At 38.2% G+C, this 25,377-nt stretch overlaps 1 protein-coding gene across 4 annotated transcripts; it reads left to right on the forward strand.

Annotated features, from left to right (window-relative positions):
* The first annotated feature begins 1,330 nt into the window (after positions 1 to 1,330).
* Positions 1,331 to 24,286, forward strand: LOC133856487 (uncharacterized transporter C405.03c-like). Of its 4 annotated transcripts, none has more exons than XM_062291529.1 (8): positions 1,331 to 1,666; positions 6,807 to 7,193; positions 7,466 to 7,668; positions 8,239 to 8,309; positions 8,404 to 8,502; positions 11,127 to 11,244; positions 11,327 to 11,462; positions 23,951 to 24,286. In XM_062291529.1, exons 1-8 carry the CDS (start codon positions 1,586 to 1,588, stop codon positions 24,017 to 24,019), a joined length of 1,164 nt encoding a protein of 387 aa, XP_062147513.1. In that variant the 5' UTR covers positions 1,331 to 1,585; the 3' UTR covers positions 24,020 to 24,286. The 4 variants fall into 4 exon arrangements, with proteins under 4 accessions (XP_062147513.1, XP_062147514.1, XP_062147511.1 ...); XM_062291530.1 differs by having other exon boundaries at positions 1,333 to 1,666; positions 6,810 to 7,193; XM_062291527.1 differs by having other exon boundaries at positions 1,335 to 1,666; positions 7,466 to 7,683.
* The last annotated feature ends 1,091 nt before the right edge of the window (positions 24,287 to 25,377 follow it).

Raw genomic sequence — 25,377 nt, forward strand, 5'->3', positions numbered from 1 at the left:
TCTTCATTCCATGCAAATGTGCTTGCCTCTAGCTGCTCATCACATGCTGTCTCATTGTGTTCATGCATAGCGCCAATGGTTACATATATTCTTCCACCTGCTCTTTTGCGTGCCATGGTAGGAAAGTCACTGGGCTTTGAAACTAACTAATGCAGCGTGGTGTAGTGGGAAGCAAAATCTGCAAGTACTAGAATTCACAACCCTTCTATAAATTCTAGAAAATTCTAATAATTATTGGAAAAATAAAGACAAACTCTCCCTGGAGTATTCTTCTTGTTAAATTGAGAAAATAACATGAACTTGGGTGGTTATGCTGTTCTTATTGTGCTTAAATAGAAGAGTAGGATTGCAATCCTGGCCTGAATAGAAAATTATGAGGTTGTCCTTTATTAAAAAGATTGCAAGTTCGATCGAACCCTCAGTTTTTAATTCTAAGGCATCATGTCGCAAGTTTGATCGATCAAATATTGATTGGAAAACTTCTTGAACCAGATTTTCATACTTATATTGACAACCTGTTTAGACTTGGTAAATGTTGGAATTATAAAATTTTGGGAAAATACAAAATAGTATCCATTTGAATAAGCTTTTCGACGCCACCAAGCTTACCTTCATATGATATTAGAATCACAAGATATGGTTGTTTTACTCCTATTGGTTTGCTTGTAATCGAGTCTACCTCAATCACCAAAAAGCTGACATCCAACCCGCCATTGAACTAGTTCCGATCCAATGGGGTCGGCTTCAAACATTTGGCGGAGTCAGAGTCGGATGTAAGGTTTGATTTCCGACAAAAAAGGGGTAAGATGTCGGATATATGTTTTAATTTCTAATTATCTCATATCGACCTAACGATTTTAATTTTAAACCATATAGTCTCTTTGATGCTAAAGAAGAAGAAGAAGAACCATGCCCATTGCGCAATGGCCATTAGATGTGGTTCGGCCATCCCCAACAACCTCCTCTTTTCTTTCTCTTTTTCAATGTGAAATTAATTAAATGATATGATGGTGTTAATTTAAGCATATACATGTAAAAGTATAAAAATTTGGTTGATATGACGTGATTATCAATTTACATGTTGTCGCTTAATTACCTAGCTATAAGTAAAAAATATAAAAGAGAGCGATTTGATAACGTACTATACGTACGTACGTACCTTAAAAAGAGTGGTTTGATGTACTTTAAACCTTAACCAATAAAAGATCACACCACATGTACCTCTATAATATTTATTCCTAAAATTTACCATATTTGATTATATAAAGGACTAGTGGAGCACGATTATTTAGTGGCACCAGTTGAACGAGAGGTATTTGCGCCTTTTGCTTTCTGATAGACTACTACTTAAAAGCAGCAAGCAATATTCATTTCTTTCTGCTTTTTTGATGTTTCCTTGTTCCGAGAAAGAAGAAGAAGATGCATGTATGAACGCTCAATAATTTTTCATATGACTCATTCGTAAGCCATCCGACATTGCCATCAATGGTGAGCTTCTTTACAGAGAAGAATGGAAGTACTACAAAGTGAAAGAGAGTACTGATCATCATTCTTTCAATTCAAAGTCTCTCTGTAATTAAGAATTATGAGTTGGAAATATAAGGGAGGGTTGCTTCTCATCGTCGGTGTTGTGATTATGTGGGTTACTTCTGCAGAGGTCACCCAGGTGAGTTCTCTCTCTCTCTCTCTCTCTCTCTCTCTCTCTCTCTCTCTCTCTCTCACAGTTATATATATATATATATGTGTGTGTGTGTGTGTGTGTTGTTCATTGGTTTCGATTCCCAGTTAGGCTCTGGATTTTCAAGTAATGGGTGTTGATCTGAATGGAATTATATGTGCTTGTTTATGATCTTTTGGTTACTCTAGCTGGGTGAGCTTGATGTTTAACATGAACAGGATTTAGAAGCAGTTAGCGACACTCATGTTGTCCCAGAATTTGAAACATAGATTTGGGTTGAGTTTTGTGTCGAACTTGAGGTAGATGGGAACAACAATTGATTGTTTTTAGCTTTGTGGTGGCCGGTGATGTTATTAGAGATCTTTGATGGTGATCGTCGTCTTCTCCAGTAACTGGAACGGTGGAATGGGCAACAGGATGATCGATCACCATAATATTGCATTGGTGGGCGGCTGCTATGATCATCAGTAAAGCATTATCTTTGATCGTTCCTATAATTAATCACTTTTTTTGAGGTAGTGCTCGATGACATACAAAGAGCCACCAGATAATTGGTCAGGTGGAAGTTAGATACCTTTAATGTGTTTGATGATCTCAAGTGGATGAACATCCCCTACAATTTTAAAGAAATTTGAGATTCTTAAATTTTTTTGAAATCAAGTCGTTCTTTTATATTAAAATGACGTGAAAAATGCTGCATATTAAAGATGTGACATATTAACAATGAAAAAAAAAAAAAAAAATCATTCCAAAAAGTTTTTTCTTACACGTCGTATAAAAGCTTTGAGCAAAAAACTGTCTTTCAATTTAGTAAAAATTAAGTGTCTTTTCAAAAGTGAAGAAAAAGCCTTTAGAATTTTCTGTCTTTTTGGTTTCATTGTTAACATGCCATATCTTTAATATGCAACATTTTTCACTTCATTTCGACGTAAAAATGCTTGATTTCAAAGAAATTTGAGAATCTCAAATTTCATTGAAATTGTAGGAAACCTGATCCATCTTAAGCTATGAGACCAACTGTACCGTTCATGCTACCTTTTTTTTTTTTTTTTTTTTTTTTTTTTTTTTTTTTTTTTTTTTTAATAAGAAAAACAATGGAAAATGAGAAAGTGAAAGAGTACATCAAATAAAAAAAAAATAAAAAATAAAAGATGGATGTAGCAGCCTAACAAAAGTAGAACAATACAAGAAAAACTTAAAAGTTATTGAAAATTAGCTCATAACCGGTGTTATGCGCGGAATTCTTTATTATAATTTAATTTTAAAATTTAAATACATCTTCATTGTACTTTTTATTATTATAGGTTAAAAAATGCGCGTTATATTAAATAGACCAGTTCATATCACGTGTCACTATTCTATGCCATTCTAAATAAGAACTCGTCTTTATATATATATATGATATATGATATATGATATGATATGATAACCAATCTAAGAGAGTAATATGACTTTTCAACTTACTTGTACGGTTTCTTTAGAATTAATTCATGCAATACTTATATGTGTCAATTATGGGTAGTTAATGTAATACATTTTTAGTTTTAAAGTTTGTCTCTCTAACATATATTAAATAAAATGGTTCATGCCACGTCACTATTTTATGCCATGCTAAGGAAGAACTCGACTATATATGGGTAGTTAATGTAATACATTCTTAGTTTTAAAGTTTGTCTTTCTAACATATATTAAATAGACCGGTTCATGCCACGTGTCACTATTCTATGCCATTCTAAAGAAAAACTCGGCTTATATATATATATATATGAGAACCAATCTAAAAGTGTAATTTGACTTTTCAACTTACTTGTACAGTTTCTTTAAAATTAATGCATACAATACCTATAATTAGTGTCAATTATGGGTAGTTAATGCAATATATTCTTTGTTTTAAAGTTTATCTCTCTAACATATATTAAATAGATCGGTTCATGCTATGTGTCACTATTCTATACCATTCTAAGGAAGAACTCGGCTTTTATATATATATATATATATATATATATATATATATTTATGATATGATATATGATAACCAATCTAAGAAAGTAATATGACTTTTCAACTTACTTGTACGGTTTCTTTAGAATTAATGCATGCAATACTGTCAATTATGGGTAGTTAATGTAATACATTCTTAGTTTTAAAGTTTGTCTCTCTAACATATATTAAATAGACTGGTTCCACGTGTCACTATTCTATGCCATTCTAAAGGAGAACTCAGCTTTTATATATATATATATATATATATATATATATATATATATAATACACAATAACCAATCTAAGAGAGTAATATAACTTTTTAATTTACTTGTACGGTTTCCTTATAATTAATGCATGCAATATCGATATGTGCCAATTATGAATAGTTAATGTAATACATTCTTAGTTTTAAAGTTTGTCTCTCTAACATATATTAAATAGACCAGTTCATGCCACGTGTCACTATTCTATGCAATTCTAAGGAAGAACTTGGCTTTTATATATATATATATATATATATTATATGATATGATGGGCTAAATGAATAGCTCAGCTTAGTGGTTTCTTGGCACATAGGCCAAGAATGAGGCCACCTGGAATGGGGATGTGTAGGGATAGTTCAGAGATAGAAGTGATTGAAATACCACATGTATAGAGGAGCACTGATTAAGGAGAATCAATGGTTCAGTTATCAGATACTGAATTAATGGCATTGAAATATCTTTACAAAGAAGATTGGCACAATGACAAGAATCGGACAAAATATTTGAAAGTTATTTTTGGGATAATATCTTTTTGCTTTGTCTCCAAATTTCAAGGTTATTTCTTTTATTTTTATTTTTATCTTTTTCTTTTTCTCCAAGTATTTTGCTAAGAGAACACTCCAAACTTAGCTTATATAAAAACATATGATCTGTGGTATTTTTCAATTCAGTTTCAAGTATTAATTAAATTTCAGTTTTTCAAAGTTAATCGTTGTTTTTTTTTTTTTTTGAGGTGACAAGAGTCTTTCTTTTTCCTAATCATTATTTTCTTTCTTCCTAAGTTCCCTTTATAGCCTTCAATCTTTAGTTTCTATTTATTGTCATACGTGGCCAGAACAATCTTAGCTCTATTTTGGCGTCAGTTGGTATCAGAACTTAGCATCTTCTTCGGATGATTTTTTTATCAGTTTTCACGACTCGTGGTCGTGGTTGGTGTGGACAAATTTTGAAGAGGAAATCCCTATCATGAAAGCAGTGTACAAGACGTGATGATTGAAAACTTGTAGATGCAGGTTGCAGACTTAACTCATTGTTTGGCGATGCAAAATTTGGAAATACATTGCGATATTGACAATTGCGATTCAGAATCTAGTTTTGAGAACCTGTATCACAATCTCATAGACAATTAGAGTTGAGCTTCAAGAATTTTTTGGCACTCTCACCGCTTTCATTGTTGTTAGCAAGCCTTAAGCCTATCTACCAAATCCATTTCATGTGGAGGAAGAAGATGAGTTTGTTGATGGAGATTCTTTAGTAGATTGAGACTTCCCACCGATCTACGACATCTATCCCAACAAAGAGAATTTATTGAAAGAAGTAAATTTTTGGGTTGATACCTTAAAAATTATTGAAGAGAATGATGTTCACCGTGTATTTGATAAAAGTTGGAAAAAGTAAAATATCTCAATGGGGTCTTAAGAAAATGAATTATGTTGATTTTCTTGACAAAATCTTGATGTTGGAGGAAAATTTGAATTTTTGTGATAAAAAAAGAATTGATCATTTTTTTGAAATTTTTTATAGAGAGTGAATTTATGATAATAAATTAAGATCTTGTGAAGATTAATTTATCTCAATTAATTTGGTGCGAGAAACTTCCAACCTACTATATAGATTCATGTTGTAATGGATTGTAAGTTGTTTCTCTTCCGATATCAAGTTATTTTAGTGTTGAGAAATATGGTATGAAAGTAATTGATTGTCTTGAGACAATTTCCGGTATAATGACACAAGCTTTTATAAAGTTTTTCATTCTCTCCTGCAAAACAACAAATATCAAAGAAGCTCGCTTGGGGGTGCCAGTCGGACTCACTCCAATGCCTAAGTCAGTCTTTTTGAGGAGAATTCAGATAAAGCGTGTTTAATAATAAAATCATCTAAAGAATACATATGGTTTGCACTTATTTATAGACGAAATTTCAACGGTCTACTCCGTATTAGGTGTGAACTAATCTTCTGACATTGAGATTCCTTCTTGTCACATAAGATACATGCAGCCAGAGTATCTCGAGATTTTATGCTCCCAAGATAATGGCACTGAAATATCTTGGCAGAAAAGATCGGCATAAGAATGACAAGAATCGAGCATGATATTGGAAGATTATATGTGAAATAATATATTTCTCTTTTGTTCTCGCGTACTGTCGCCAAGTTTCATAGTTATTTTTTAAAATATTTTGCTTGGATTGCATTCAAAAAACTTATATAAAAGACATGTCAAATTTCATTTTTTCAGAGTTATTCTCTGTTTTCTCGACCGGAGACTGTCATACATAATACATTGTCACAGTCCTAATTTTGTTCGGTGTCAGCATGGTTGGTTGCTTGACCGGAGTTGGCCAAATGAACCAGGCGATACGCTTGGTCGGCACTGCAAATGGTGGATCTTGGGGTCTTCATAGGCCAAAATAAGAGAACCATCTATGTTCATTACCTTCCCCCCTTCCCCTGTTTTTGCTAATATATATATATATATACTAACATACATATGAAGATACAGAGGGAGGAGAGGAGAAGAGGGAGGGGGGAGACAGAGAGAGGGAGGAGCTCCTCCTCGGTTTGTACTCAGCAGAGGAAGTAAAGAGGGAGGGGGAGGGGAATTCACAGGAGGAGGAGGAGGAGAAAAGAGAGACGACCTCTCTTGGGGTTAGGCGATTTTGATTCATTCTGGAATTTATGTTTCATATCATCTTTTTTGGCTATGTAAGGTTCGTTAATTGGTGAAGTCCTTTCATTCTAAGAGATTCAGGGTAGAGGATTTCTTTGTCTTTGATGTTTGATATAAAACTCGTTTCTTTACATAGGTGAAGCAGGAAATATACTCAATTCATGTTGCTGTGTAACTACTTCTTACAAGAATTAGTTTCCATGTTGCTCAGCAGGTTGTCTTCACAGATTACAAGCAGCCATTTGCAGTGGCATATCTTGCAACTTCTCTATTGATAGTTCATCTTCCAATAGCATTCCTTAAGGATTGGTTATTAGAATTTATGAGATGCAACGATGGTGCAGAAACTGTGGATGAGTCCTCTGCAGAACCTGATTCTCCTGTGAAACATGATGCTGGGCATACTACTTTTGAAATTGAACAACAGGAACCATTGGGGAATGGAAACTCTTGCCTTGACATTTACTCTGAGGACATTGATCCATTAGTTTCTGAATGCACAAATAATATGGACACAGTAAAGGAAGACAAAAACATCACCACAATGGAAATGGCTAAATTTGGATTTTGCATTGCTCCTCTCTGGTTTTTTACCGAGGTGAGACCCTGCGTCTGTAAATTTTTCTTGGAGCTTTCTTCATGCATATATGTCGTTCGATTTAATTCCTGAGAAGGAGCAGTTTAGTCTTTCAACAATAGTTGCTTTTCTGTGAGTCTGCGATCAGATAATTTCTACTCTCTGTGAGTCTGCCACAACCGTTTTCCCTTGTATAAATAAGGTTCCATGAAATTAAATAGATTATCAGCTTACAGAAGGGGTAAGAGTTTCCTTTTTTGGTGAAAAAGCCTGATCAAGTTTATTTTCTGCAGTATCTAACAAATGCTGCACTTGCACGAACAACCGTTGCCAGTACAACACTGTTGTCTTCAACTTCAGGACTTTTTACTCTTATCATCGGAGCATATCTGGGTCAAGACTCTATAGATATTGTTAAAGTAATCGCCATTGTTTTTAGTATGGCTGGTGTTGCCATGACAACATTCGGGAAGACTTCAACTACAGATGAAACACAGTTAAGCACACCTAAGTATGTTTCTATTCCTTCATTTTAGTGAAATCATAAATGAATGTTGTGGTGTATGACTTGAATTTCTCAAGTCACGTGTGGGAAGTCGAACCACGTTAAATTTTGGTGTCCAATGTGATTCGGTTATTTTTTATTATGTACTTTTCTGCTTTTCTGAGATTCTAAAAAATTATTTGGTCACAACAAATTATATTGCTAAAATAAGAGCACTGTTAGTCACACTGACTGTATGCATGGGAAAGAAGAATGGAATCTCGATCAAGTTTGGATTTCAATTCTCATAATCGAAGTACGATTCTTGGATGCTAAACAAGTTACAGAAGTTTGAAACATATTTTTCCCCAGAAAAAGTTGCAAATAATTAGTTTCATCTGAAAATGCCGACTCTTTTCTCTGACTAATTGTATGCTTTACTTTTGGTTGCAGTTGACCATTCTGAGTGTAATGTTGTTCTTTTTTTTTTTTTTTGTTGGGTTTGGTTCTTATTAGATTGAGCTTTCTAGAGCATGGTTCTTAAGCAGCATCACAGTGATTGATATTTTTTTTTTGGTTCAGAAATGGAAAGCATTCGTCTCTGGGTGATCTTTTTGCCATCCTCTCGTCTTTTACTTATTCACTTTTTACCGGTGAATATCTTCTCTTTCTATTCATAGAGTATTTATGTATTATTTGTAAAGCATGACATTGATACTCTTTGCCATAAAAATAATAACACTGCAGTGCTTCTTAAAAAGTTTGCTGGAGAGGGTGAAAGGGTAGATGTGCAAAAGTTATTTGGCTGCATTGGATTATTCACACTTGCTGTTCTTTGGTGTCTCGGTAAGATTAAACTGCTTGTTAGACTTTCCAAATTCCTGTCACTGTATATGATATGTTATGGTGCTTTTGTGATCAGTTGCCTTCTGCCATATCTGTGGGCCTCTTGTCTTAAAAATAGGCTATGCATGCTATCATATATTTTTTATTTGTTAATTTTGAAGTCTCTCATGGCCTGGAAAAGAAAATAATTTTCAGTACAACATTTTCAAGAGTTTGGTACTGTAGATTTGGAGCTCTACATGTTAACTGTTATGAGCAATATAGGTTCAGCACCATTCATGTGTTCGTGCCAGTAGTTATAGAGTAAAAATATTATATTTAACCAGGAAACAGCATAATTTGATGATATTTTCAGAATATGATGTTTGATAGAAATGCATTTGTACTGATCTTCTTTTGCTTTTAATAGCACAGTATGCGCACAACAACATGGCATAAGTGGAGCAACTTGGAATATTTAAAAAATAGGAAGAATCCATGGAACTTCTAGGTACATGCTTGTTATACAACCATTAACGAAAACCATATGTCTCGTTGCTTGTGAAACCATTGGTCTTCTTTGCACAATTGTTTTTCTAAATTTTTTAGGGGAAACTTCATTTACCCTTGAACTGTCAAGGATTTTGCAATCATAACTTTGAATTATCAAAATTTGCAATGTCGGATTCCTAATTGTCAGACCCTTTTAATTTTACCAATATGTTAGAATTTTCTGTTAAATTCTAACGGAGGATGCCAAAATGACCAACCCCGTTTTTATTTATTTATTTATTTTTAGATATATATATATATATATATATATAAACTAAACTTGGTGACCTAGGTATTTTTTTTTTATTATTTTTTTTGTAAAAAAATTCTTTGTATTTTCATAAATTATAGGTATAAGAGACATTTCACCTGTTAGCCGTTTGATTTAAAGCAAAACCCTAGTGGTGGGGTGTGAAATTAAAAGTAGATAAAACATGGGATGCCGACATAGCAAATTTTGATAATTCGAGGTTATGATTGTAAAACCCTTGACAGTTATGGAGTAAGTGAAGTTTCCCCAATTTTTTAAGAACCAAATTCCTTATGTTTTGTTTTTCATCCCCACTTATCAAACATTCTCATTACTGCATCTTGAGTTATGAATCATAGATGGCCATGTAGCTCTCTTGTTCATCTTTTGTGTTTGATCCATGGACACTTTTGCTTCTGCAGACATCTTTAAGAAATATTTGGTAGGCATCAGTACTTCTTCATGTGTTGCATTCACTTCTGTTATTGTATTCACATAACCCATGATCACTATAACTATATTATAAATCAGATGGAGGATCATTATTGTAAGATGAAATCTATGAGTACTTGCCTTAACTCTAAAAAAAGCATTCAATTGAAGTTCTATCAAATGCATACTTTAACTTCAGACAGTAAGCATGTGGTGGAAAAGCTAATTCAAAATAGAAAGATTATCTGATGGCGAGATTCATGACTGTAATTGTAGCCAATCAATGTTTGTGGAGCATCTAGAGGCCTTTTACAGTAGCACATGTTATTTCATTTCCTTTACTGATGTTTTATAAATCACGCCCTTAAACTTGAAAATTGGTAAGGGATTTGAAGGCTAAAAAAGAGCTTCCCTTATCTCTTTGAATCCATCTGGATTTGGAGTATAGGGCTTTTTTGGCTTAGGTCCTGAACCTCTTTGAAATTCAGAGTTGGCATTTTTCGCTGTACTTTCAACAACTTACACAATAAAAACTTGCAGCACTCCCAACTCCATTGCTTCCTTCTTTTTTTTTTTTCTTCCCAAAATTCAAATATAATACCACTTAAAAGAAATGGTGAATTTGATTATTTAATAAAAATATTTTAATACTCCCCGTTATGTATGAGTTCAAATTATCCTCAACAGTGAAGTTCAACACGTGAAATATTTAATTGAAATAGGTGGTTAAATGTGAAACCAGGATTTGAACTTAGAGTTTCTGCTTTAATACCGTATTAAATTTTCTATTTTCTATAAGTTTAAACTTTTAGGATAACTAGTGGTTTAACTGTCCATATACTTTGTTTCTCCTCTTGACTTCTAAAACCACTATACATCTATTGAGGTTGGACAGTCTGACAATGTCTTAAGTTATCTCATTCCCTAATAAGTTAATAACAAAAGAGGTATCCTGTGTAGGTCTGCAAGTTGGTCAAACTAGCTGATTCTGCAACTTCCAATTGACCTACACAGCATATATGGCATCCACCCAACCCTTTTCTCTTGTTTTCCTAAAAATGGAATTAAATCATATTACTTTTTTCCCTTAGTTGAAAATAGATGTCTTGAAAATACAGAGAAGCACTTCAATAAATAGATTCTTTCACTTGCATACTTTCTCTGTACAGTAACAGAGAATTGTTAAAAGATAAGCATAGTGATTAATAGGACTGTAGTATTTTCCCCCCTTTTAATTTTTTTTTTGGTGATCTTATTATTGCCTCTGGTGCTTTGGCTGCCTCCAAGGTCCTTCACATGCACATTTTCAATGAATTGCTTTATTTTGTCTTGAAGTCAAACATATAGCTCTTGCAATACAATGTCCATTATCCTGCCTGACATTAGGATAAATTTATGTTCTCCTTTTTAGTGTTGCCTCTGACCGCTATGGGCATTGAACCCAAGTTCAGATTCCCCACATCTGCTAAAGTGGAACAAGTTATTCTTGTCAATGGTTTTGTTGGAAGCGTTCTCTCTGATTATTTATGGTATGTTAATAGAAAAACCTGCTCCCAGTTGTATGCATCTTAATGTTCTTACTCATCTGATCAGAGTCAGCCGTAATTGCAGGGCATTAGGTGTAGTTTGGACCTCACCGCTAGTAGCTGCACTAGGTTCTTCGCTTACCATACCTCTTGCCATGATAGAGGACGTGCTGATCCATGGACAGCATTATTCAGTATTTTATATTCTCGGTTCAACTCAGGTAAATGAAGTATATCACTATTGTGGTACTCTAAGGCTTTGGATTCGGAATTTGTTCTATTATATCAAAGGGTAGTGAAGAGTTTGTATTGTATCCACCCCCAACCCAAAAAAGGATTCCATAAAGGATTAAAGTCCCTGTAATTTTAACAAATTAAAGGGCCTGCAGTTCCTTCAATTCAAGCCATTCATTAAAATGAATGGCCTGGATTATGCCACGTGATACGAACATGTCTTGGAGCTCAAGTAGAGGCCTATGTGGCAATACCGTAGGCCTCACGGTGGCAGTGAAGAAGGAGGCAATCTCCATTTATTATTTCCCTACTTGATTTAGCTAATAAGGAATAGAATTCCTCTAGTATGGATCTTTTCTAGTAGGGCTCTTGCATGCTATAAACGGCTAGACCTAATGGGCTATGTCTTATGACCTAACCGTATCTTATTTAAGAATAATCACAATGAATAAGAGGCATGCTTGAATATTATCAAACCTAATACATCTCTTGGTATTTTAGAGGTCACGACTCCCTCCAAGTAGCATAAATCCTTTTCCTTTGTTCTTGTGCTGTTTGATTCGCATCAAGTGGTATCAGGTCAAGGCTTCCTAGAAGTAGCCTAAATCCTTTTCCCTTGTTCTTGTGCCGTTTGATTCGCATCAAGTGGTATCAAAGCCAGGGTTCCTCTTGTTGGCAAGAAATTGTTAAACCTAGAGGCCCAGTTTCCCTCAAACGAAACCAGAAAATTGAGAGAAAAGTGAGACAGTCAACATAGGCCATTCCTTGAACAAAAGCAGGGGATATTAGGATTTTTCACTCGAGTCGTGACCTGTGACACATTCCTTAATGCAAAAAACCCAGCAATAACTCATGGAAGGAAGGATGGGCAGCTTGGAGCAATCGGTGCACTCTTTGACCGAGGGACATCAACAACTCATGGCTTAAATCACTTGAGTTTTTGAAATGCTGTCCACCCAAGGCAAGAATCGATGTGAAGAAGGGGAGACCTCGTAGGGGAGACATCGTGCAGGATACGGAGAGGATTCCCATGCTGGGGTAAGATCTCGTTGGCCACCGCCACGTCAAGTTAGATTTTCTTCTGTTCAATAAGGAAGAAGACCCAACTAGTTGGGTTTGCAGGGTAGAACAACTTTTCAGGTTCTAAGGATCTAGCGAAGAAGATAAGGTTGCATTGGCTTCCTTCCTCCTAGAAGGAGAAGCCTAGCTGTGGTTTTAGATATTGCTATGAGAAGGATGGGAGATAGGCTGGACAGAGTTTAAGGAGGGGCTATTTGCTTGTTTTGGGCCTACTCAATTCTATGACCCCTTTGGAGAACTAACAAAACTGCAACAAGAAGGAAGTATCAAGGACTATCAGTCAAGGTTTGAATCCCTACTCTCAAAGATCGGGACTTTATCACAGAGTCAACAAGTTAGTTGTTTTGTAAGCGGCCTAAAAAAGGTAATCAAGGCAGATGTTACGGCAGGACGACCTCTTACTCTCACTTCAGCCATCGGTAGCAAGGGTCTATGAGGCCCGCAACATGGCTCTTAGAAAAAACGCCTTCTCAAACACGCGGAAGCCACCCTTAAACCCCAGAGTACCACGGGTTAGCCATCCCTTCCCATCAAAAGGTTAACACCAGTAGAACTTAAGGAGATGTAAGAGAAGGGTTTATGTTTCAAATGCAATGAGAAACATATAAACTAAGAAGAATATTAGGGTAAAAGCCTTAAGCACTTGACGCTTGGGTTTGATATTGATACAAAATATATAGAGTTGTACAAGCTGCCGTGTATATGGCATTCTACAATTACAAGGATTTGTTCTATAATTACATAGGGTAAATATGGTAAGTAGAATCCTGTCTTAAAGGCAATATAAACGCTGGTGTGTATTGAGAGGAATAGGAGATATGCTAGCCGTTGTACGTCTGATATGGCGCGGATATTCTGTTGTCTAGTTTATGAAGTCTTCCTTGAATCACGGCTAACAGCTCTAGGGTTTGTCTATTGTCACCGAGTGAGGTTGAGGCAGTAGTGTAGGGTTTGTCTGCTGTAGTGGCGGCTGGTGAGTAGGATCCGAGTGTGTTGTATGAGTTTACTATCTTATCCTTAACACCGCCCTGTAAACTTATGGGAGGGACGACCGGAAGTTTGTCATGTAGGAGGCAGAAACGTTCGGTGGTGAGGCCTTTGGTGAAGAGGTCTGGAACTTGATCAATTGTGGAAAGGTAGCAGAGCTGGATATCCTTGTTGAGAACTTTTTCCCGGATGAAGTGAATGTCCACCTTGATGTGTTTTGTGCGGGTATGTGATACGGGGTTGGTTGCTAGTGCTAGGGCGCTAGAATTATCACACCAAATGGTTGGTGGAGAAGGTAAGGAGAGCTTTAATTCATGGAATAGCATGTTGAGCCAGTAGAGGTCGATAGTGGTACTCAGCTTCGGTGTTTAATCTGAAGACGACATGCTGCTTCTTGGTGGACCAGGAGATCAGATTGGAGCCGAATAAGATACCATAACCTGTTGTGGAGCATCAATCGTCAGGGTTGCCTGCCCAATCAGAATCGCAGTAACCAGTGAGGGTGAAGGAGGCCTTGGTGTAATGGAGGCCTGAGTCGACAGTCCTTTTTAAGTAGTGAAGAACTTGTTTTGCGGCTGTCCAATGAACTGGCGTAGGAATGTCCATGTGCTGGCAGAGTTGGTTGACCGAGTAGGCAATGTCAGGACATGTGAGGGTGACATATTACAAAGCACCGACGATGTGGCGATATAGATGGATTGGAGAAAACTTCACCATCAAATTTGGACATTTTGGAACTGGCAGTGTATGGAGTGTAAAAAGGCTTGGAGTCGGTCATGGCAGCACAAGTGAGGAGGTTCTGTATGTATTTTTATTGTCGAAGATGAAGACCAGTGGGGTCCCAGATGGTTTGGATGCCAAGGAAGTAAGTGAGAGGCTCGAGATCCTTCATGGCAAAGTCAGTTGAAGTTTGGCAATGAGGGACTACATGGTGGCCTCATTGTTACTTGTGACAATAATATCATCGACATAGACTAAGAGAAAAATGTGAGAGCCGTTAGTGTGATAAACAAATACTGATGGATCAAGTTGAGAACTAGAGAAACTAATTTCTAATAAGGTATGAGAGAGTTTAGTGAACCAGGCTTGGGGGGCCTGTTTGAGACCATAGAGGGCTTTGTGCAATTTGCACACATAGTTTGGAAATGTAGGATCCACAAACCCTTGGAGTTGTTCCATGTAAACATCTTCAGCAAGTATACCATGGATAAAGGCGTTGGAAACATCCAATTGTTTGAGTTTCCAATTAAATTGGACGACCAAGGCCAAAAGTAATCAGATGGTAGCGGGTTTAATGACAGGGCTGAAGGTGTCATGGTAGTCAATCCCACAAACTTGATCAAATCCTTTGGCCACTAAGCGGGCCTTGTAGCATTCAATGCTGCCATCCAGATTTTGTTTAACCTTGAAAACCCACTTGTTGCGGACAATATTGTGGTGAAGAGGGCGAGGGCAGAGGGACCATGTGTTGTTGGATAAAAGAGCTTGGAATTCAGAGACCATGGCAGCAACCCATTTAGGTTTGGTTGATGCCTGTCAATAAGTTGAAGGTTTAGGAGGATAACTGATAGTGGTGTAGGTAACAAGAGGATGTTTTGTAGCATGAAAGGTGGTGAAGCCGGATAGGATCTAGGTTTGGAGGACCCGGTTTGGAATCTTGTAACAAGGCAGTTGCTAGGGACAGCGAGCTGGTCAGGGAGTGGAGGAGCTAGGATAGGGAAAGGGATGAGGTCAAGAGGTGGAGAGGGAGGTAGGGGTGTAGGTAAGGAGGGAGATGCCGAGGCAGCGGTAGGGAGTGGTGTAGGAGGGAGATAGGAGACAGGGTTAGGGGATGCAGGGGCAGGGTTGGAGGGTGGTGCAAGGCTTAGATGAGATAAAGTTGCTGGTTGAAAGAGGATGGGAGCACCTAGGGGTGTGGTGATTTTACAGGAACCTTGGGAGAGGGATGATGTTTTGGCTAGAAAGTTGGATTAATCAAAAACAACATTGCGGGAAAGATACACTTTTTGAGAGTGGGGATCAAGGCACTGGTAGCCATGTTGATTGGCACCATACCTGAGGAAGATGTAAGGCTTGCTTTGGGAAGGATAGCTTATGTGAAGCATATTGATGAAGTAGGGGATAATAGGGGCAACCAAAGGTTCGGAGGAGTGTGAAATCTGGTTCTTTCTTGAAGAGTTTGAAGAAGGGTGAGGTATGTTGTGTGACAGGCGAAGGTAATTGGTTGATAAGGAAGATAGAAGTAAGAAAGGAGTCGACCCAATACTTAGGGGGTAATTCGGATTGAGCCAGAAGTGTTAATCCGGTTTCAACTATGTGTCTATGCTTCTTCTCAACAATTCCATTTTGCTGAGAGGTGTGAGGACATGTGAGACGGTGGAAAATCCCATGTTGGCTTAAAAACTCTTTGAAGTTAGTGGAGGTGTATTCTCCACCATTATCGATTTGAAGATATTTAATAGTTGTAGAGAATAAGTTTTCAACAAGTAATTTAAACTTAATAAAAGACTTAAAACATCACTTTTATTCATAATTGGATAGAGCCAAGTAAATTGACTGTATTCATTGATAAACAGAACATAGTACTTGCACCCACTCAGTGATGGAACCGGGGAGGTCCAAAGATCTGAGTGTATGACTTCTAAAGGACTCAATGAGCTCCTAATAGACTTTGAAAATGGTAGTTGCTTGGACTTGCCAAGTTGATAGGACTCACAAAAATTGGACTGATTGGCAGAACTGAGAAGAGGAAGATGCTGATGACGAAGTAAATGTTGGAAAACAGAAATGGAGGGATGGCCTGGTCGTTGATGCCAAACCATGTCAGTGGTTTGACACCAAGAAGAGCAGTGAAGCCTCGAGATTTATTCGAATATTTGGGCTGCAATTGAATGAGGTACAACCCATTTTCACTAAGTCTGTGGAGCAGAACCGTTCCTATCTGATTGTCCTTCACAGTGATGCAATCAAATAGTAAAAGAACAAAGGCAAAGGGATAAAGCCGTGATCTCCAATGGCTACTTCGAGAGAGCCGTGATCTTCAATGGCTACTTTGAGAGAGTCTTGATCTCCAAAACAACCAAAAAGGTATAGGTTTGATAATAATTCAGCATGCTCTTTATTGAATAAGGTTTACACTTATATAGAAGACGGCTAGGTTATAAGATATAATCATTAGGTCTAGCCATCATTACATCATGCAGAAAATATAAACTAGGAAGGAAATAACCTAATGGAAAATACATTCCTTATTAGTTAAAATAAGGAAATAAAATGTGGAGAATTATGCTCCTTATTTCAGCCAGCTTGGGGTTGCTTGGTGGCTACGGTATCGCCACGTAAGCTCTAGTAATATGATCGTATCATCCCTCCCCCCTAACAATTTCCTTATCCCCAAGGAAGAGCTCTAGTTTTGCACAATTCACTCCCTGCCCTTCCAACCTTGGCTTCATTTCTTCTTCCTTTTTCTTCCTATTCGGGTTCAATTCTGGTTTTGTAAAAGTCATTCCCTACTCTTCCAACCCGTGCTTCCTCTCTTCTTCTTTCTCCTTCACATTCTACTCCAGCCTCTCCTTGCTATTTTCGGTTGCTTTTGGATAGAGGAACATGAATTCTTTTGACCGGCCCGAATTACCCTTAATGCCATGTAATATTATTGGCACCTTATCCCACACAAACTACATCTCCAAGGTCTCAAAATTCTAGCTTATGGGCCCCAAAATTTGCAACCATTGAGTGCCTAGCACAACTTCATAATCTTCCAATTGCAGAATATAAAAGTCTATGGTAAAAGTCATGCCTTGCAATTCTACGGGAACTCGAACACACTTACCGGGACTGTGGATCTTTTCCCCTGAGGCGATGGTCACGTCCATCCCTCCTTCCTGTACAAGTTGTAAGTTTAACGTGCGGGCAAGGGATAAACTTATGAAATTATTAGTGCTGCCTGAATCAATGAGTACTAAAAACTTTGACAACCCAATCCTCCCTTAAGTCTTCATGGTTTTTGTGGGGTCCTTGCCGGTAATGGCATGCAAGGAAATCTTCGGAGTGTCTTCTGCTATCCCATCCCCATCTACATCTTCTCTCAAGTATGCCTCAATCATGAACAACTTCTTGCAGCGATGCCCGAGACTAAACTTGTTTTTGCACTTGAAACAAAGACCCTTCTCTTGCCTCTCCTTAAGTTCTTCCTGTGTTAACCTCTTGATGGGAAGCGGTGGCTAGCCCGTGGTGCTCTAGGGAGTTCATGGTGGTCTCTGCGCGTTCAAATGAACGTTTTTTCCAAGAGCCATGTTACGGGCCTCATAGACCCTTGCTAGGCTGATGGCTGAAGTGAGAGTAAGGGGTCGTCCAGCAGTGACGTCCGCCTTGATTTCCTCCTTTAGGCCGCTTACAAAACAACTAACTTGCTGGCTTTGTGATAAATTTCCTATTTTTGAGACTAGGGACTCAAATTGGGCTTGGTAATCCCTTTGTAGAAACACAAAATATTTGGCTTTTCAAGCTTACTCATCTTGTGAGCATCTATTGATTTATATAAAGTTTGTACATAATACAAGATGACATCAAAGTACTAGCTTCCTAATCTAATACTATCTCTTAGAGATAAACCTAATCTAAATACAAAACTGTGATCAGCAACCTAAAGTAAACAAATACAATTAAAACTCTTCCAGTAAATACAAGTAGGACTCTATCTCTTTAGGAACCAGTTGTCACTAGTAGTTGTGATCAACTGGGTTTCTCCTTAACACACTCACTAGAACTCTTATTAGTTTGAATAGATCTAGGAGTATGTTGTGCGTTAATATCCTCCCTTAAGTTCAACGGGAGTGAGCGGACGTTGAGCTTGTAAGAAAGATGACAAAATCTTCTAGAAACAAGTGGTTTAGTTAGCATATCTGCAATCTGATCAGCACTTGGAACAAATAGAATCTCTAGGTCCTTGGATGCAGCCAACTCTCGAACAAAATGGAAGTCAATAGCAACATGTTTGGTGCGAGCATGAAAAATAGGATTGACAGACAAGTAAGTTGTTCCAATATTGTCACACCATATCTTTGGTGGACCAGACAGTGTAAGACGAAGTTCTTTAAGAAGAGAACGAATCCAGAGCAACTCTACAGCGTGTTAGCAATAGACTTATACTCAGCCTCTATTGAAGACCTTGAGACAGTAGGCTGCTTACGAGAGCTCCATGAAATTAAGTTGGAACCAAGATAAACACAATAAGCACCGATTGAACGTCGATCATCAGAGCATCCTACCCAGTCAGCATTCGAGTAGGTTTGTAGAGAATTGGATGAAGTCTTGTGCAAAAGTAAACCATGAGAGATGGTATGTTTGAGGCACTGAAGAATACGCTTTACAGCTTGCCAATGGAGCTTGGTTGGATGATGCATAAACTAGCATACACGACTTACAGCAAACGCCAAGTTTGGGCGTGTAAGAGATAAGTACTGAAGTGAACCAACAACACTTCAATATAATGTGGGGTCTTCCATAGGATCACCTGTGAAAGCAAATAATGTCGAAGAAGATGCCATGGGAGATGAGACTGGTTTTGCTTCGGTCATATTGGTTTTGGAAAGTAAATCCTGAATGTAGCGCTGCTGAGAGAGTAAGAGACCATCCTTCACTGGTATAACTTCAATGCCAAGAAAATAGTGTAAAGTGCCGAGATCTTTAACAGCAAAATCACTGCTCAATAGCTGTAAGAGTTCATCAATGGCTGTGGGAACAGAAGAAACAATAATAATATCATCAACATAAATAAGTAGGAACATAGTGACGGCTGCTGTGTGATAAAGAAACTGAGAGGAATCCGCTTTGGAGCCAACAAATCCAAGTTCAATCAGTTTCCCACCAAGACGAGCAAACCATGCTCAGGGTGCCTGCTTTAGTCCATAAAGTGTCTTCTTTAACTTACATATATGATGAGGGTAAGAAGGATGAATAAAACCTGGAGGTTGCTCCATATAGACATCCTCGGACAATAAACCATGCAGACATGCATTTTGGATGTCTATTTGTTTCATAAACCACCCAGCCGAGTAAGCATGTGATAGAACAGTACGCATGGTAGTTGGCTTTACCACAGGGCTGAAAGTCTCACCATAATCAATTCTAGCATGTTGGTGAAAACCCTTAGCAACTAGTCGTGCCTTGTGACGATCGATAGACCCATCTACCTTTCTTTTGAGTTTAAAAACCCATTTGCAGCCAAAAACATTTTTAGCAACCGAAGATGGAACAAGACTCTAAGTGCTATTTTTTTTATCAAAGCATTAAATTCAGTCTGCATGACAGTACGCCATTCACTAACCTTGACAGCATTGGTGAAGCATGTAGGTTCTGTAATAGCAGCTTCAGAGAGCAAGGCCCAAGGTAGAGGATAGCGCACTGTCCCATCAGTGAGCTTTCGGATGGTGTTGACATTATTTTGAGATTGAGTCCGCATAGGATGTATACAGGTTGGTTGTTGATTATGAGCCACATCCGGTTTTGCAGGAGATGAAAAAGAAGGAATAGAAGGGCTAAGAGGACTGGCACGATCAGGTGAAGAAGGTAAAGTGGGGGTAATGTTGGTAGGTGGAGTTGATATTGCCATTGAATGTGGAATGGATAAGGGTAAGGAAACATAAAGAGGAATGGAAGAGGGAGGAGCCAGATTTGTAGAAGGTGTTGTGTTTGAGAAGGGAAAAACATCTTCATGAAAGATGATATCCCTAGATATATAGATATGGCTAGTTTCAATATGATAACATTTATAGCCCTTATGAAGAGTGCTATAGCCTAGGAAGACACAAGGTTTAGAACGAAGGGAGAATTTGTGAGAGTTATATGCACGAAGATTTGGAAAACAAGCGCAGCCAAAAACCTTGAGAAACTTATAATCTGGAACTTGAGAAAAAAGTTTTTCAAAGGGAGAAAGATTTTTGAGTAAGGGAGTTGGCAAGCGGTTTATTAAGTAGCAGGAAGTTAAACAAGCTTCATCCCAAAATTTCTTTGGACGGGAGCTTGCGGCCAGTAAAGCTAAGGTGGTATCAATGAGATGTTGATGCTTCCTTTCCACACAACCTTGTTGTTGATGAGTGTGAGGGCAGGAAACACGATGGAGAATGCCAATGAATTGAAAATATTTGTGAAGGTTGCGATATTCGCCACCCCAATCAGTTTGAACAGATTTTATTTTGGCATTGAGAAGACGTTCAACCATTGATTGAAAATTGAGAAAAACTTGCATGACATCCGATTTAGATTGAATAGGATAAACTCAAGTAAAGCGACTAAAGGCATCCACAAAAGAGACATAAAAACGATTGCCATTTATTGAAATAGTGGGGGAAGGACCTCAAACATCAGAGTAAATTAAATCTAATGGATTACAAATAGAAGTTTGTGAAGCTGAAAAAGGGCAATCGGTGACCCTTTGCCTGAGGATAGACAGTGTAGGGAGTCGGTGCCTTATTTGACAGAATAGGAAGCTAAAATTTGGATAGGACAAAGTTGACAGTCCGAAGGGCTGGATGGCCCAAATGTTGGTGCCAACTCTATGAAGAAGTCCTCTCGCCAATGAGTGCTTGTGATGTGGATGAAGGCACTTGCGGAGGGAAGAGATGATAAAGACCATCCTTAAGTTGGACGCGATGAACTAGCAGTTTGGTCTTGCAATCCTTAATGATAAAAAAGGTGGAGTGAAAGTTGAGCCTCTCCCTCTTGATGGAAAGAAGCCAAAGCCGCCTTGTCCTCCTCGTGGGTTCCTTGGAACCTGAAAAACTGCTCAGCTCGACAAACCCAGTTGGTCGGGTCTTCTTCCCCATTGAACCGAGGGAAATCGAGCTTGACGTGGCGGTAACTGAAGGAATGAGGCCTTTCCTCCCTGGAAATCTTCTCCATCTCCCCCATGTGGTCTCCTATGCCAGTTCTCCCCTGTGTCACGTTGGTCACGGGCTGCCATCATCTCGAAAGCTTCAGTAATCCGGGCCATAAGCTTCTAGTTTTCCGCTGTCAAGGCTTGCGCTGATTGCTCCAAGTTGCCCATACATCCTCCCATGGCTTGCTGCTGGTTTCGCTGGGTGAGTGAACATGTAACAGGCCTTGCTTCCACCGAAGTCTTGGTAGGCCTTGCTCTTGTTGCAGGAACGACGTATGGTGAATAACCTGCTTCTTCTAATATATATATATCTTGGTGTTTTTGAGGTCACGGATCCTTTGAAGTAGCCTAAATCATTTTTCCTTGTTCTTGTGCTGTTTGATTCACATCAAGTGGTATCAGGTCACGGCTCCCTCGAAGTAGCCTAAATCCTTTTCCCTTGTTCTTGTGTTGTTTGATTCGCATCACCACGTAGGCATTTAAAATAAGTAAAACAACAAAAAACTTTTCGAGGTGACCAAATGGTCGGCCGCCCCTTTGAAGGAGTGGCCGACTACCCCCTTGGGGTGAGGGATTGGTCGGCCACTTCAAGAGGGTGGTTGGGGTGGACACTCACCCCCAACAGATTCGTTAACCAAACCCTCACCCCAAGGGTGTGGGTAGACCAACCCTTCCAAACTACCATTTTTGACACTAGACCAACCCTTCCAAACTACCATTTTTGTAGTTGGCACCCTCTGTTAACGTTTGGCATAAAAATGGATGGAAAATGCTACACATGACTCATATATGCAAATGTTTTATTTGAAATACCTAAAATATCCTCATTTTAAGATTACAATGTTGAATTTGTCCTTCAATTTTTTTTTTTTAAAAAAAATAAAATATAAAAGAGAGAGAGAGAGAGAGAGAGAGAGAGAGAATAAGAGGAATGCTTGGATATTATCAAACCGAATACATCTCTTGGTGTTTTTGAGGTCACGGATCCCTTGAAGTAGCCTAAATCATTTTTCCTTGTTCTTGTGCTGTTTGATTCACATCAAGTGGTATCAGGTCACGGCTCCCTCGAAGTAGCCTAAATCCTTTTCCCTTGTTCTTGTGTTGTTTGATTCGCATCACCACGTAGGCATTTAAAATAAGTAAAACAACAAAAAACTTTTCGAGGTGACCAAATGGTCGGCCGCCCCTTTGAAGGAGTGGCCGACCACCCCCTTGGGGTGAGGGATTGGTCGGCCACTTCAAGAGGGTGGTTGGGGTGGACACTCACCCCCAACAGAGTCGTTAACCAAACCCTCACCCCAAGGGTGTGGGTAGACCAACCCTTCCAAACTACCATTTTTGACACTAGACTAACCCTTCCAAACTACCATTTTTAGTTGGCACCCTCTGTTAACGTTTGGCATAAAAATGGATGGAAAATGCTGCACATGACTCATATATGCAAATGTTTTGTTTGAAATACCTAAAATATCCTCATTTTAAGATTACAATGTTGAATTTGTCCTTCAATTTTTTTTTTTTTTTAAAATAAAAAATAAAAGAGAGAGAGAGAGAGAGAGAGAGAGAGAGAGAGAGAGAGAGAGAGAGAGAGAGAGAGAGAGAGAGAGAGAGAGAGAGAGAGAGAGAGAGAGGGTGGCCAAACTATCCTTGCAGCCTTGGGGGTGGTTTGGTCACCCCCAAGATCCCTGAAGGGAGGCGATGGTTCAGCTACTCCCAAAAAATGACTCTAAGGGTGGTGAAACCACCCCCTCTTCCTGAGGTGGTGGCGGAACCTGCAGCCCTAAGGGTGGTTCGACCTCGATTTCCTTAAGGGGGTGGCCAAACCATCCTCTAAGGCGGAGGAGATGGTTTGGCCACCTCCAAAAGAGGACTTTGGGGGTTGCCAAACCACTACTGTAAGACTGTGGGTTGTTCATCCACCCTTGAAATTCCTAAGGGGTTGTCAAACCATTCTTTGGGCGAAAGGTGTGGTTCAGCCACCCTAAAAAACGACTTTGGGGGTGTTCAATCTGCCCCCATAGTTGGGGAGTGGTCCGCCACCCGTTCAACCCTTTGGTTTTTTTATTTTTATTTTTCCTTTGCTTTAAGGGTAATTTGGATATTTCGAATAAAAACTTTGCGCGTGTAATTCATGTGCACAAATATTTGTTTATTTTAACACCAAACACTAATTGAGGGTACCAATTGAAAGGAATTGGTAGTTTGAATGGGTCAAGGGTCGCAAATGGTAGTTTGGGGAACTATCTACAAATGACTTGTCAGTTCATGAGCCAAAGTGTAATTTTTATTTTTTTTATTCATTTTAAATACCTACGTGGCTTAATCCAGGCTGTTCATTGTAAGAATTGAAGGAATTGTAAAACCCTAGAATTAATTGCAGGGGACCTCAATCCTTCCATAAATTAGCGACCATGGAAAAACATGGCCCTAAGTGTATAATAATCAATACCAACTATTGTTTTTCTTGAAGAAATCAAGTTCTTGGTTGTTTCACCAGGCACTTATTTGTCTATCGATTATGTGTTGCAGGTACTCCTTGGATTTGTAGTAGCTAACCTTTCAGATTGGTTCTCACACAAGTGGAATCATGGACCTTGAGGCCAAGAAAATTTTTGCATCTCTTATTCTCTCTCTCCTTGGAACATTCTTTCTTAACTTTGATGATGTAGCCTGTGGACTATGCTTTTTTTCATCTGTGGATTACAAGCCTAATGAAAGAAAAGTTAATTGTTCACTAAATGTAATACAAATTGGAAATCTGGCTGTCCATATACTTGGCTTGATTGAAACAGACATGAGTGTAGATAGAGTGGAATTGCTTTAGAAAGCTTTTGTTAAAAGCTTCCTTTTCCTTTTGTTTGAAAAGACTTTTCTTTGCCAACTTTTCACAGCAAATATACTCCATAAGATTTGTGCCAGTTTGATGCCTGGATTTATGCATCTAATGTGTGATGAAAATTGGAGATAGAAAACCAAGAGATGTATGAGAAACACAATTATATTGATTTATTCCTCTAGTACATGCTTTCTTTGAACATTACAATCGGCGGGTATTTGTACATAGAGCGGATACATACATCAAGATTTCAAGGATGACATGATATGATGTATATTCTATACATGGTAAGTGTTTGATGATTTTCCTAAACTAATTCTAGCCAGTGCACTCTGCTTGGTTGTACAATTTGATTCTCGGGGAGCTTGATTTCAACACCCTCCTTCAAATTGGAACAAATTTTAATAACATCCAATTTGCCAAGGAGTTGATTAAACTGCATTGACTTGCCTTGGTGAATAGATTTGTAGGTTGCTGGTTTGTGGACATATGGATGGTCTGCAACACCTGTTTGTACCTTCTCTCTAACAAGATGAAAATCTGTTTCTATGTGCTTTGTGCCCTCATGGGAGACAAGCTTTAAGGCTACATAGATGGCTGTTCTATTGTCATAGTATAGTTTGATCGGCTCAAGAGAGGTACCCACCCACACCAGCTTGTTGAGAAGACTTTTCGAATTTCTTTACTTTATATGGCTTGTTTGGTAGCGGACTAACCGGCTACGTGGATTTTAAATTTATAAGTTTACCACTTGCAATAGTACGTATCGATTGTACTATAGTAAGGGTGATCGAACCACAGAGATTATTGGTTGTTTTGCGTAATAGAATATTAAAGAGCATATCTAACTTAACTTAAAGATAAAAATAAAAGTAAAGGTCGTAGAATTGAAGCTACAACAATAAAGTGAAGGAATGAAAGTGGAATATGAAAAAAAACTAAGAGAAAACTTAGGGTATTGATCTTGTCCAATCCTCAACCAATGAAATGCTTAAAGTCTATATGGATCTTCCTAACATACATGATATGAGCGCGTAATGGGCGTCAACCATTACGACGACCTCGACATGAAAACACTTTTGTTAAGACGTAGTTATAAAGCACCTAGTTTTACATTAAT

This window comes from Alnus glutinosa, chromosome 14 (assembly GCF_958979055.1).
Source record: "Alnus glutinosa chromosome 14, dhAlnGlut1.1, whole genome shotgun sequence".
In the NCBI taxonomy this organism is placed as follows: domain Eukaryota; kingdom Viridiplantae; phylum Streptophyta; class Magnoliopsida; order Fagales; family Betulaceae; genus Alnus; species Alnus glutinosa.

What these genes read in the sequence shown, in the direction of transcription:
- LOC133856487 (XM_062291527.1), top strand. Translation starts at nt 1,586, where the DNA reads ATGAGTTGGAAATATAAGGGAGGGTTGCTTCTCATCGTCGGTGTTGTG. An exon ending in CTCTCTGGTTTTTTACCGAG is followed by an intron (nt 7,194 to 7,465) that starts GTGAGACCCTGC and finishes TATTTTCTGCAG; the next exon opens with TATCTAACAAATGCTGCACT. An exon ending in GTTCTCTCTGATTATTTATG is followed by an intron (nt 11,245 to 11,326) that starts GTATGTTAATAG and finishes CCGTAATTGCAG; the next exon opens with GGCATTAGGTGTAGTTTGGA.